This window comes from Leptinotarsa decemlineata, unplaced genomic scaffold (genome assembly GCF_025532065.1).
Source record: "Leptinotarsa decemlineata unplaced genomic scaffold, Ldec_3_MD MMD2_tig00000199_RagTag_RagTag, whole genome shotgun sequence".
In the NCBI taxonomy this organism is placed as follows: Eukaryota; Metazoa; Arthropoda; class Insecta; order Coleoptera; family Chrysomelidae; genus Leptinotarsa; species Leptinotarsa decemlineata.
In genome coordinates, this window is record NW_027412544.1 from 17,361,927 (window position 1) to 17,376,642 (window position 14,716).

The 14,716-nt window shown below is 31.7% G+C and overlaps 1 protein-coding gene across 1 annotated transcript in view; it reads left to right on the forward strand.

Annotated features, from left to right (window-relative positions):
- Window positions 1-302: 302 nt before the first annotated feature.
- The window catches only part of LOC111512258 (serine/threonine-protein kinase GL21140), a 50,041-nt gene continuing 35,627 nt past the window's right edge, over window positions 303-14,716 (forward strand). The window contains exon 1 of the mRNA XM_074173098.1: window positions 303-934. Coding sequence (XP_074029199.1) covers window positions 611-934 — 324 coding nt within the window. The 5' untranslated portion in view covers window positions 303-610. The remainder of the gene's footprint in view (window positions 935-14,716) is intronic.

Consider the following 14,716-nt stretch of genomic DNA (forward strand, 5'->3'; position numbering starts at 1 on the left):
AATGTAATAATAGCATTTGGTATTACTGTACTTGGTAGACTGATCCTAATATTTTCTATTATAGCAGTGTTAGTGAGTCAAATCTTTTGTTCAATTGGGACTGTACCAATATTGAAATATGCCAATCGAGTGCACTACTAGTTTTATCAATGGAAAATGTATACGTCAACCACTGATGATATCTAACGCCAAACAAGAACACCTCGTATCGTATCATAAAACTCACGAATATATAAATATACTTAGAACATAAAATTGTGTTTTGTGTATGTATTCTATGTTCTATGTTTCAAAAATATCTCATCCTATCTCACCTATCACCTATCCCTCCCACAATATATTCGAAAAGAGGTTATTACCTTTTCTCGTTAGTAAACAGTTATTTTAAAAGTATTTCAACTTTTTTGTCAGCTTTGAAGTTTTTCTCCGCTTTAACCAATTACTCTATATTCTTCCAAAGACTTTAACATATCAGTTTTTTGGCTATATTTCCAATACCTTTTAGTATTGACAGCTGTGAGTGACTAATAGGCGGTACCTGTGTGTAATTCATTCCGGGAAAATAAAATTTTAATAAAATGTTTATGTGAAAATAAACACTATCGTTAAAATGTCGAAGAATAATCTGAACGGTTCAAGAAGTGTTTCGTCGAATAGTTTCAATAGTTTCTTGTCAGATGGTGAAATTGATAGTGGGCTTGAGGATTTGAGCATTAAAAATCATAGACCTTCCTCAACTTCAAGAACCAATAAAGCTAAAAGAATACGATTCTATCACAATGGCAATAAGTTTTTCAATGGTGTTGTTATTCCAGTGGCCCCAGAACGTTACAGATCGTTTGATAGTCTTACAGCAGAACTCACGAATATTTTAACAAAAAGTGTGACACTGCCAAGTGGAGTTAGAAGTGTTTATTCAATGGAAGGGAAAAAGGTAACAGTTCAACTTTTAAGTTTAAATGAATATTGTATTTTCTATCTAGAAATCCACAAGTTTGTGGTGAGGGGTAAAGAGATTTGAGGAGATATACCGAATTGATATTTTAGCTAGAGATTGTACACAAAGTAGAGTGCGCAGCCTCTTGAAACTTAACGGCAAGTACACCTTTACAGTCCAGTATTTAAAATATTCATATTGTCACTTAGGTTTATCAGTATTCCTAAATAATGATTATGATAACATTTTGTGTATGTTCGAACTATAAAAAAAAGAGATTGAATTAATCTAGGTATGAAAAAAAATCACATAATTCTAGTGGCAAATCATTGGGTATAAATAAAAAAGTAAAACAATCTAATGAAATGAAAAATATGAAAACATTTTTTTTTATAAATTCTCTCACAATCGTTGCAATTAACTAGTACTAGGTAGATCTAAGCAAAACTATTATATGACTTTTTAAATTTATTAATTTTTGTTACTGTATTTTTCCAACTGTATTTTGTGAAATTTGCAGTCAAGTTTTGTAATGTATTTTTAGAATGGTAGTTCATGCCAATGACTTATGTTCCTGTTCTACTGAATATTACTGGAGTTTTTTCCCAACACCAAATCGTTATTTTTACCACCTCGACACGTGTTTCGATCACCAAGTGATCATCTTCAAAGAGGAAGATTAAAAACAGATTAAAACAGTCACTTCATGCCATCGTTAAGCAGACAGAACCATATGGAAATCTTTCGATATTTTTAAGGCTCTAACTCCCACCTTTCTTAGATTTTCCACATATTTTTTCAATCAGTGAGTTTTATTTCCTTTACTATTAAGCAGGCAGAACCAAATTGAAATTCTTTACTGCAAGTTTTGAATTTGCAGGAATTTTAGACTCATTTTAGGGTACCTAATTTCCTCAGTCGGTCGATAGCCGGGCGGTTCGACATGTGTGCTTTGTTCACTCAGTCAATAGGCCGATGTGTGAGTCGATGGTTCAAGCCGCAGGCTGAACGCTCGATTTTCACTTGCTATCGTCCAACTCGTGTCAGGAATCATACGTTGAAAGGTAAGACCTCGTTAGTCCTTAGCTCGCACAAGTTTTGACTTCTGAGGGTTGTCGTACGTAGGGATGCGATAGCTAGTTAACGGAAAAAACATATTTTAAACATACATATTTTTTTTCATGCAGAGATCGTAAAATCATACATAACTTTTTCAAAAATATTCTTCAATTATAGAAAATTGAAATATATTGAGAATTTTCGATTCACTTGGTCTCATTCAATCAATCAATCAATCAATCAATTTATTCATTGTAAATGAAACATTACAACGTCGTTATTTCCTTAGTATTAAAATTAAAATTAAAATACATATACACAGAGATGCACAGATCAAAATAAAATAAATAAATATATACAAAATTATCATACACATGTAAACCTACAAGAGATGTAGTACATGTATTATTCATTTATAAAATCTTCTATTGAATAGAAACATTTTTCTATCAGGACATTTTTCAGCCAGATGGAGAATTCATTCGAGTGTTTCTTTTTTGCAAAGTCTGGAATTTTATTATACAATTTTGTGCCCCAATAATCGCATCCTTGCTGTGTTTTCTTCAATCGATGAAGAGGAACTTGCAGACATATATACTATGAATATTTATAGTTAGTTTTGTTTCAATAATTTGAGATTTGTGGGCATATTATTTATTTCTTTAAATTGAAAAGGGTATATTTCCAGGAGAGATTAATTTTTGGGAAAAAAAGATTTTGAATTTCTACTTCTCCATCTTTATACAAAAAAAGTGGGAATCTTCCAAAGAGAGAAATTAAGCAATCGATCTCAAAAAAATAATTCTATACAGAGATGTGTAGATGATGCAAAGAAGAGACCATCAGACACAAACTGGAAGGAAAGCACTTTCGAAACAGCTACTGTCATGTAAATATTGAATTACACAAAAGTATGTGTGTAATATTTAATTTTTATGTGATATACTTTAAAAATCAGTCTGTACTGAGTAAGTAAAAACACATTTTCAAATTACAGATGATACTGATCAATTCGGCAATTTTTCTTTTTTTACTTTGTTGTTTATACCTATTTTCATAAGAAATTGTAACCTTACATTTTTTGTTATTATTAAATTAATATTTCAAAATTTAATCTATCAAGGTTTGAGTGCTCTGAATCAGTTATCAAATGATTAATTAGAACTAGACAATCTTCCATAACATTGATGACTCATTATATTAGAATTTGACCTAGCTTCAGGACAATAAACCATTTGATTCAGTGGCAATATGAACTTGTCAAGTTCAAGGATTTGTCACCATTTTGGAACAATAGAAAATAATTGTGCACTATCAATTACTTACTGCTTATTCCTGCTCATAATCAAAACAAAAGAAAATCTTGTTATTAGTCATGTTGTGAAGTAGAAACATCATAGAAAATAGCGGGGTTATTAGCCTTTTGAAAAATATATGTAAACTTTTTTGCGGTTTATTTTGACTATGAGTTCAGCTAACCAAACATTCAGAATGTTGTATTTTAACTAAAAATGTTAAATAAATTGTCTTGATTTAAAAAATGATACAGACATTAATTTGAGATATAAAGTGGTCAAGTTTCAAAATGAAATCATGAATCAAAACCACAACTTAAGGAATTTTTGAACTTTTTATCAAATAACCTCAAAAAATGTTTTGTAGTCTACATCTAGGGTCTGACTCTTTTATTACTTTCAAGTTTCTGGTAAACATTGCAGCCTAATGGGTGTAACAGGCTTTTTTCTCCTATCGTTCCCTGGACAAGTTTGTACCAGTCCTTTGTTAGTACTTAGTTTTTGTTGTCCACAAATTACTTGCCCGCTGTGCATGACAAGCGCTGTAATCGTTCTTGAGTCGATATCTGCTCTGTTGAAAAAGTTTTTCAGGTACTCAGGCGTTCACATAAAGACTTTTTCGGTGCGTGTTTCCAGATATATTTGCCCATTGTCTATTCTATAGGTTTCTTGTTGATCTATTTCCCAATCTGGTCTCGCACTAATGATTTCAGTGCCCCATAACTGGTTCAGGGTACATATATTTGGAGTTGACCGTCAGCAAGTCCATGCAAAATTTTGGTACCTATCAAATATATATATTTATAGTACTGAAATAAAAAATGAGTTTCAACTCGGTGCCGTCAATTGAAAGTGGTATGAGATAAAATCTTGAAAAAACTAAAAACTCAAATCTGCAGGGGGTAAATTTGTCAAAATTCTTGTAAGGCTTTTATAAATTTAGATACTAATTACGACACTGATGTGTTGACAGTAGATTAACTTAGCAGACTATATCTTCTGAAATGCCCGAACGTGGTGATCAGTGGCGTAAGAGATTAATGTTGATTTATATATGTATGAAATGCAGAACGTGAATTTTACACTGCAAAACGATGTCATCATATGATTTGGTTTGGAATGAAGTAAAGTCACTCATTGTTATCAAAGAAATCAGTACTTTCAAGAGAGATAAAATTCTCATATTACCAAAATATTGAAGAATCCTGAAAAATCCCTCAGTTGATTTCATCGAAAAATTTTAACTTGCTTGTACGATTTGACATGAAAAATTATGACTTCCCAAAAAGGCTAGATGGTGTTAATTTCAACCCTTTTAACGATTATTTTTCTATGTGAAGAAAAATGTTTAAGCATCACCAAGTTTTCACAGAATACCAGCAACTGAATCTAATTGGTTTTCCATTGCCAAATTTGGACTGTTCTAGGGGACTTGGGGTGGCAATTTCCACCCCACAATTTAAAATATTATACATAAGCAGATCAAGCTTATTCCGTGACATGCAAAATCGTAATTCATGAATGAAGTGTGTGTATTTTCTATAATGTTATCCAATTTGGTACTGAAGAGCCTTAGGGCAAGTGTCTTAAGGCGAAACACGTGTATACCAGTTAGGGTGACAGTGTTCCATGTGAGTACAATTTATTACCATTCATTCAAAGTAGAACTCATGTGAATGATATCTGATTCTTATTCCTCCACGAATGTTCGATATACAAACTGAATAGAGAAAAGTATCTTCTATATAATTCAGTGTTCATATAGAAGTATTTGTTTCGAAAGAATTTTTTCTTTCGTGTAATTCAATGTTTATATGAAAGTAGCTGTTTCAGGAGGACTTTCTTTCAGTTTGTGTCTGAAAGTTACTTCTTTGCATGATCTACACATCCATGTAAAGAGTTACTTATTTTCAAATTGATTAATCCTTCCTTTCTTTGGAAGATTCTCTCATCCATTTTTTTTGTATCAGATGGAGTAGTAGAAAGCCAAAAACTTTCTTTCCCAAAAAATTAATCACTCCTAAAAATATAACCCTTTCAAATCAATTAAAATATTAGTTTTTAACGAAATAATTTTTCTAGTATAACTAAATTTTTACAGAATATTCTAAGGTAAATTTTTTATGATATAAAATGAAAAATTAATTCACGCTAGAAAAATTATTTAATTGGAAACTATGATTTTATATTGTTTATATCTCACTTTTAAGTGCGAAGTTGTAACCCTCTAAAAATTATTTATTGACCCTTTTAAGAATATCAACTTGATATATCGAGTGGTATATTTTTGAGATCTTTTCGTAGTTACTCAATTTTTCTTTGATAGTGTAATTTGCTTAGGAGAGTGTGAAATGGACTAACACAATATCAACAAATCTGATATGTCAAGATGAACATTTAGAATCGATTCCGTGGAATAATATATCGGTTGATTCGTGTGGATGTTATGTAGCACTTGGGATGTAATGTATCTAAAAAGTACAGTTTTGGACCAAAAAATGTTTTCATACTCACATTAATTTTGGACAGTTAGATCATTCACAATATTCTCCAAAAATAAAATCCACCATGAATATACCAAAATATCCTTCTAAATGGAAAACCTAACAAATTATATTTCTAGTGCAAAAGTTGTAAAGATTAATTAGAGCTATGTTCTATAAATAATTAATAATATACAGCACGACCAGTACATGTGTGACATACCAAACTTGTGTTTTTTCAGTTGGCTACCCTATATGTTTTCACGCAATCAAACTCCTTAGATAGAGGACTTCTCAAAAATATGGGACTGTATGAGTTTATAAAACGTGGTTCAGAAGTTATGGTGTGATTCATGCCCAGAAATAGGTTTTTTCAAAACTCAATATCTCAAAATATGTCATTGGGATTAACATAATTTTCCCACGAAATATTCTCAAAACTGGTGTATTTCCATCCTCCATATTATAAAAATTGTTTCATTAAATAACGCTTGTCATATACTGGGGATAACCTTTTTCTCGTTTTCTTTTATTTAATCTACATCCGGAAGTACATTACCTGAACTTTCAGGAAATGTAGGGTTTGAGTACTGTTTCTGTCAGAATCATATCTAATTTAAAGGAAAATTATGAAAAATTTGTTGAAAGAAATAAATCAATGCAATTCAAAACCGGTAAAAATTGTAACTCAGACAATCCAAAAAAGGTATATTTGAATCCACAAAAAATTCACAAATAATAAGTGCTAACCAGAAAATTTCAGATAATTCAGAGTTTTGTTACTTTATTTCCTCCATAGAGATTTCTTATTCTCTAAAAAAAATTATAATAACGGCATGAAAGTAATAATAGGTAAGTATTGAAAGCGCATTAGGAAGGCAATTATCACAGCAGGTGTTCAAATAATCTTTTATTTTAACAATGACCATATCAAGTCCATAATTGAATAGAACTGGCTGGTACTTGATGAAAATCCATATTAAACAACTAATCAATCAAGAAGCTATTGTATAGCGAAACACGTGTCGCGGTTTTTGTAAAACCCTTATAGTGAAAATCATACAAATAAACTATTGATTAGTTGTTTCATATTAAGTCCATTTAGGTACCTACAATTTTGATTTTTCCCAATAAATCTCTCCCTCAACATATTTCCATAGAAAGAAACCAATGGTGTGAGATTTGGGAACTTTGCTAGCTAATGAATGGGTTTTTTTCCTAGCCATTTATTTCTGTATCATCTGTAGGGAAGAGCACATACATGTAAGAAATATAACCCCCCCCCCTCATGTCGATTGGTACTTCTTCCAACAAATTTGGTGAATCCTCTCATAGGAAATTTTTATAGATTTGTCCACTTAGTTGACCGTCAAAAAATGTAGTTCAATGACCTGATCCACAATTATACTTTCCCAAACAATCATTTACTATTTATTCTGATGGTCAATTTATCTAATCCAGTAGTGAATAAAAAGGTCAACTATTATCAAAGCGTTAAATGTGAGTCGGATACGTTATCAAATGTGAAAAATAAAACATCTTTCGCTACAGGTAACATTAAATAAATATAAAAATAACTATTTCAACACAAATATTTTTTATTAGTTGAAAGAGTGGTTAAAGAAGGAGAGCAATTAATTTCTGCAAATAACGGAGAAGTAAAATTTTCCACCCCAAGAAAGGAGCGGCCTAGAAGAGCACCAGTAACTGATATTCCTGAGTATGAGTATTCCAATATTAGAGGGATTATTTACGACTTTCATAAGACGGACTGGTGTCGTATTACGGTAAAAAAGTTCCAACACAGAATTAATGACGTTTTGAGAGTTGTGGCTTCCGAAACATCACTTCGTATAATTTTGAAGAAAATAGATTTCAAATGGAGAAGGACTGAAAATAAGAAACAAATTTTGATAGATAAAATGGACATTAGAGTATTGAGGATCAAGTATTTACAAAAAATCAATTATTTTTGTAGCCAACAGCGACCAATTATGTTTCTTGATGAAACATACCTTCATAGTGGACATAGGTATATCTTCCAAGAATGGACGGATGAATCAACCAAAGTGTTATTTAAAAATATTGCGAAACGACCAGGACTCATTATTGTTCATGCAGGAGGTGACATGGGCTTTATACCTAATTGTCGGCTTATATTTAAATCAGGCACAACATCAGGGGATTATGATTTAGAAATGAATTCTGAAAATTATGATAAATGGTTACAAGAATTCACATGTGAATTCGATAGTCGTGACCGATAATGCTCCATACCGTAATATTTAAATTAATCAGGTGGCTGTACGAAAAAAGCATGCATGCTTAAACCCGAATTAAACGAGTTGATCAAATTGAATGAAAACCATCATATTAGATTTTATGAGGTTCTGCTTGAACACGCACATAACGTTTTACGACTTCCACCCTACCGTCCGGATTTGAATCCCATTGAACTTATTCGGGCTACTGTCAAAAACAACGTGTCCCAAAAGAATGTAATTTTCAAGTTGAAAAATGTGAGGAAACTGGCGGAGCACGAGTTTGAACAAATCACTTCCGAGGAATGGGGACATGTAGTAGATATACATGTAGTTGCCGACATGTTTTTTAGTAAATGTGGTTCCTCACAAAGCAAGCAAATTTCCTAATCCCTCCGATAAAGTTTTTGGTGTAATTCATTGTATAGATGAACTTTTTTTTCAGTAACCAGTTCACTGAGGTATAACTTATGTCCAGATTCAACTCTCTTGCAATATCTCTGGTACTGATATGAGAATTCTGAATAGTTGACAGCATTCCCGCTGATTCATTTTCTTCATTTGTTGTCATTTTATGCACACTTGTCGCTTGTTCTGTTTGATAGTGACTGTTTCTTCAAATCATCCCTTAACCATCCGAAATTTCTAGTCGTATTGACCTTGAATCAGAATGATATGAAAATGCACAACGATTTACGTCACGTGTGATTCAATATCGAGCCAAGTCAAATTTCGAAATTTGTTAAACATCTTTTTTTCCTGATATAAATAATGTCGAATCACATTGTACTGTGTATTGTTGTACTCGTAATCGAAAATGCCTCAAAAAATGATGTTTGATATAGGTAGTGTAAATTTTTTACTAGACATTAAAAAAAAAAAAGATGATTCCTTCGAGACGAAACGTCGCACTTGAAATTTTGCAACGCTGTCTTGTAGAGAACAAAAATCAAAGTTTATTTGAAAACTGAAAAATTTCTGTTTTTTTTTTCTATATTTTCGGAAGTTATGGTGGGATCTAGCAGGAATATATTTGAAAGTGCTAGTAGTCTTTCTATACATGGTGGGGCACCCCATATGACACGGTCCCTGTAAACGAAACCATTAATTTTTTCGGGCATTTCCCCATTTCATTATACCTATGTATATTGATTAAGGCTGCAAAAGAAAATTAAAGCCATCCTTTCTAATTCTGATCAAGCAAAAAAGAGTCGGCATTTCGATGATGTCGACAAAACCCTTTTCAATATTATACAGAATGTTCAAAAATCATTTTCACTTTTTCATAATTTTGTACAAAAGTTAACTTTATTATTTCAAACAGAACATTCTGTTTTTTTTTTGGTTAGGACAATATAAAGTTCAATTATCATTCATTTCAGTTTGGCGTTTCCTATACCTAACCTAAGTTTTTCAGATATTGGCTTTTTCAAATAGTAGTTCTTATTTAAATGAATTATTTGAATCAATATAGCTTTCAAACTCAGAGTAACAAAAGACAATAGAGAGGCCTTTTCCATCCTTACATTGAAGGCAGCATAACTTTGTTTACGAGAAGTAAGTGGGACCATAAAACAGTGGCGGTTGGTTTAGCTGATAATCGGAGGGATATTATATATTTATAAAATAAATCATTTCAGGTAAAAATGTATTCTGTTCAACTAGTTCCTACAGGAAATCTGATTTATTATTAATTATTAATGATTATGGAAATGATGCCAGTTTTTCTACCACCTACTTTATTTATGTATGGCTTTATAATAAAGCGCGTGGTTTACTAGGTTAAAATTAAATTATTTCAAATGAACTAATTCATAACAATGATAAATGTTAATTTCAAAAGTAATGAACTTTGCTTCATAAAATCAGATGACGAAATTTGTGATTTATTCTCAGATTTGATAAACAAGCGGTTCGGTTTGTGAGGTCCGATATAAAAAATTTTCAAATTAGAAATCATGAATATTTACAATTACGATTGAGATTTGATATTATTATGTGATTTCATTCAAATTTGGTATCTAGGGGTCTTTGTGGACCGACATTATGAAAGGGAATATTTTTGATTTTTTTAATGATCATTTTTTTGATCTTATTCTTATAAATAAAATTTTTGAAACTAGGTTTATATTATTTCATCATTTGACATATCCCAACAAAAAAAAAAGATTAAAAATATCACAACCGTCATTTCTTATTGAATATTGTCTGTATGCAACTCGAGAGCCTCGTGCAAAGAAGGAAAAACCAAAACGGAAATCACATTCTTTGTGTGGCGTAGGTTAGTTGTTAAGTGAGCAATAACATTTAACACAGGTTGCACAAGAATAACTATTTGGTATACAAACTGAACATTGAGCAGAAAGTTTTTTAATCTGTTGATCACAGAATGAATATGACCTATGACACACATATGAAACATATATTTTTTCATATGTGTGTCATATTTACAATAATGATTTTTCGTAGTTATAGAACTCGTTAGCATGAATTATAGAAAAAAATAATAATGTCGGTCCACAAAGACCCCTGGATACCAATTTTGAATGAAATCGCATAATAATATGAAACCTCAATCGTAATTATAAATATTCATGATTTCTAATCGAAAATTCTTTATATCGGACCTCACAAACCGTACCGCTTGTTCATCAAATCTAAGAATAAATCACACATTTCTTCATCTGATTACTTATATGAAGCAAAGTTCATTACTTTTGAAATTAATATTTATCATTGTTATGAATTAGTTAATTTGAAATAATTTAATTTTAACCCAGTAAATCATTCGCTTCATTATATAAAGCCATACATAAATAAAAATCTAGTAGGTGGTAAAAAACCTGGCCTCATTTCCATAATCATTAATAATAAATCAGATTTCCTTTAGGAACTATTCGAATAGAATACATTTTCACCTGAAATGGTTTATTTTATAAATATATATTATCCCTCCGATTATCAACTAAACAAACCGCCACTGTTTCATGGTCCAACTTACTTCAAATGTAAACAAACTCTCCATAACCTCTCATTACCCGCCACCCCCCAAGCCCATGAATTGTACAAAAAAAGATAGTCCGATACCCGCTTCAGAATACATGTATTGTAATGGTATAGGCATGGCAACTCTATGTCTTATTATTACTCTGAGCTTTCAAACGATATTTATTCAACTTGCTGAAAGAATTCTTATTAATAGTTATTGTGTTTTACATTATTCAAACCATTCACTGGATTATTACCGCTGAAAATGAAAACTTATCCTTTTCCAGAACGGGTAGATATCTTTTAATCGATTGGTGAGTGTTTAGAGAATTGCCTTTTGGCGTTGAGGGTGTATGCCCAAAAATATCCCGACCGGAATCATCCACAAGTCGATTTTCAAACGATTGCTACATGAATTTCGTAGGACTGGAAGTGTAGCTTATCAAAAGAAAAATAGACCAAAAACTATCATTGGAAATGAGGAAAATGAATTTCTTATTATTGGATCAATCATAGAAAACCCTCATACGAGTCAACGTAAGATCGAGAAAGATACAGGGATAAGCAGACGGAGCATTTCTAGGGTAATAAACAATATACAAATTTCACTCGTACCGTATTTAGATGCACCAGGAATTAAACAGGGTGTTTATTGAACATACGGCAAAAATTTAAGGGTCTATTCCTTCGACTATTCTATGGATATTGTGTCCTTTGATGATTTTTGATAGGACACTTTGTTTCGAAGATACGATGCGAAAAAGAATTTCGACAATAATCGACAATAACAATTTATTACCAAAAATTTCTACAAGAACAATCTACAAGAACTGTTGAAAATTATTGTGTTACACCCAGCAAATTGAATGTCTGCAGCCGTTTGTAGTAATCGGAATGTTGTTGATAGGTACCAACGGAATTGTTAGATTTTTTATTACTTGGTAGGTCCAGTGTAGTACGCTATACTTTTATTTCGGCCACATTAAGAATTTTAAAATTAGCAAAATTGTTATTGTCGAAAATCTTATTCGCCCTGTATCTTCGAAACAAAGCGCCCTATTGAAAATCATCAGAGGACAAAATATCCTTAGAATAGTCCAAGGAGTAGTCCCTTCATTTTTTTGCCGCATGTTTAATAAACACCCTTTATGATCCGTCTCAGCTCCGGTACATTTCAAATCCATTGTTATTTGTGTTATTGGCATATCTTACAAGTCGTACATCCAGAAATGGTAGCTTTTCGTAATTATCAATACCATACGTAAACTGTATAGTTGGAGGGGGGCATTTGTTGAAACAAAACACAAAATAATTCAACGGAAATGGCAAATACATTGTCGGATCCAAGTCTGTGGAAAGTAATCTAACTCTTCTCTTGCTTCCATTTCAACTCTGCAAGCATCATGCACGGGAATAAAAACTCGATTGTCAGAAGAATCACCACTATTGGGAACCGCTCATGTTGCTTCTTAGGCCTTCCTATTGCATAATCCATCAAGCCATATTTAATACGCGATATATGAAGTCCCCTAAGGAACGGTATTGGGGCCTCTCTTATTTATTATTCACTTGAAGGGTATGTTTAGGGTAAATTCAGGAAGTATGATTATTAGTTTCGCTGATGACACAGCCGTACTATATCGTGCTGATACTTGAAAAGAATTGAAAGACAAGGTTGAGCGAGATTTTATAAAAATTGTCAGTTGGTTTAAGAGCAGGTTGGTGACAATCAATATGAAAAAACTCATTTTGTACCTTCCACTCATCTCAACAATTTGCTAAATTATACTTAGTTAGAATTCCGTAGTGACAATGACATAATGATTATAAATAAGAAAGAACATATAAAATATCTTGGCATAATGATAGATAAAAATGTAAGGTGGAATAAGCACGCAGAATATGTTGCGAATAAAATAAGGTCTCTACTGAACAAATTTAAGTTTTCCAGAAATATTTATGATATAGCACATATACGAACATTATATTTCACTCTAGTACAGTCCCATATCAACTATGGAATAATTTTGTGGGGAGGTATTACTGATGATCATCTTAGGGTTATCAACATCACTCAAAAATTACTCATCAGAATTATTTTTAATAGAGATTATACCTATCCGTCTGAAGCACTTTTCAGAGAATCTAAATTTTTACATATATATATATATATATATATATATATATATATATATATATATATATATATATATATATATATATATATATATATATATACATCTATAATTACCGAGTCTTGCAATATATCATAGAAGATGTGAAAGAAAATTATTGACTGTAGATCATTTGCACAATGCCAGATGCAAACAAAAAACTTCAAGAATTACTAAAGTAAGCACATTAGGAAGTCAAAGATTTCTTATATACTTGTGCCCTATTGCCTATGCTGAACCATATGTTCCCACAAAAAAGAATATAAATATTTACAAGTATAAATGGAAGTAAATTGACAATTCATCATTCGCGCCTGCTTTATCTATATGTACTCCTATAATTCTACTTTTATTCATGTTTTAACTAGCTGACCCGGCAAATGTTGTTTCGTCAAATAAATTATTTTTATCAGAACAATAACACAAATAATATCAATCCCCTAATGTTATAGTGTGTACAATAATTTTCGTTAGTCTATGTATTCAAATCACTGTTGAAGAGGCTACTGTGTTAGCGAAGCATATATTTCTCAAATGAAGTTTGTGGAGATCAAATCGTAAGGTGTAGTTTATGAAAAAAAGTCTATGTTTAGCTAATACAAACAAACTGGATGGTTTGTCTACTCGAGAGCATGCCACGTATAATTGTCCGTGTGAAAAACATGGTGTGCTCAAATCCAAGCCGCAAACGGACAATGTTTGGCTTTGGGACTCATTAATTGAATGTAATATTCGACATTTTTCATTTTGTTATCAAGCGCAAGAACAAATAAAACATGCCAGATACAATTGACTATGTGAAAAATATACATTTTCTATATCATTAATTTCGTCTGGTCGATTTTTTTCGATTAACCATATAAGAATATTTGTTGCAGTCATGTCATGCACAAGCTCTATGAGCTTCAGTGGTTTGTCATGTTTATTTCTGCATTTCTTTTCGTTTATATTTATATGTATTTCATTTTCTGAAATAAACATTATTATTATTATTATTGTAAGCCTTTTATTTACAAAATTAATTGAACTGATTTTTTTCGAAGACAACATCTGAACTGATTACTCGCGATCTTTTCATTGTTTTAGCAGTCGTTAATAACAAATCGTTGCTGTTCAAAACAGGCAAACAACTCCCGATTTGTTCAGTTTCAAATTGTTAATAAGAGGACTCAAAAGTCTTTGCTGTTCATAAACAGGCAGGTAGGAAATAAATCTACACAAGTATTACCGCGTAACTGAATACATTTCAGGCAAGTGGATGATCCCTGTCTTCTATCAAAAATCAATTTCAATGTATCTGCTTATGAAACTAGATCGTTTCGCACATTTTATATAGAAACGGCAAGAACAAATTATGAACAAAATGCCTCATTTAATGCTATGTGCTGCAAAAAAAATCTCGACACGTGTTTTACCAACCAAATTGCCGTCTCTTGGAGATGGAGTCTACTTCTTGGTTGGTGATAGGCGCGTCGAGAAGGGTGTTGGCTGAATTCATTCCATGCCAGAGGTTCCAGTT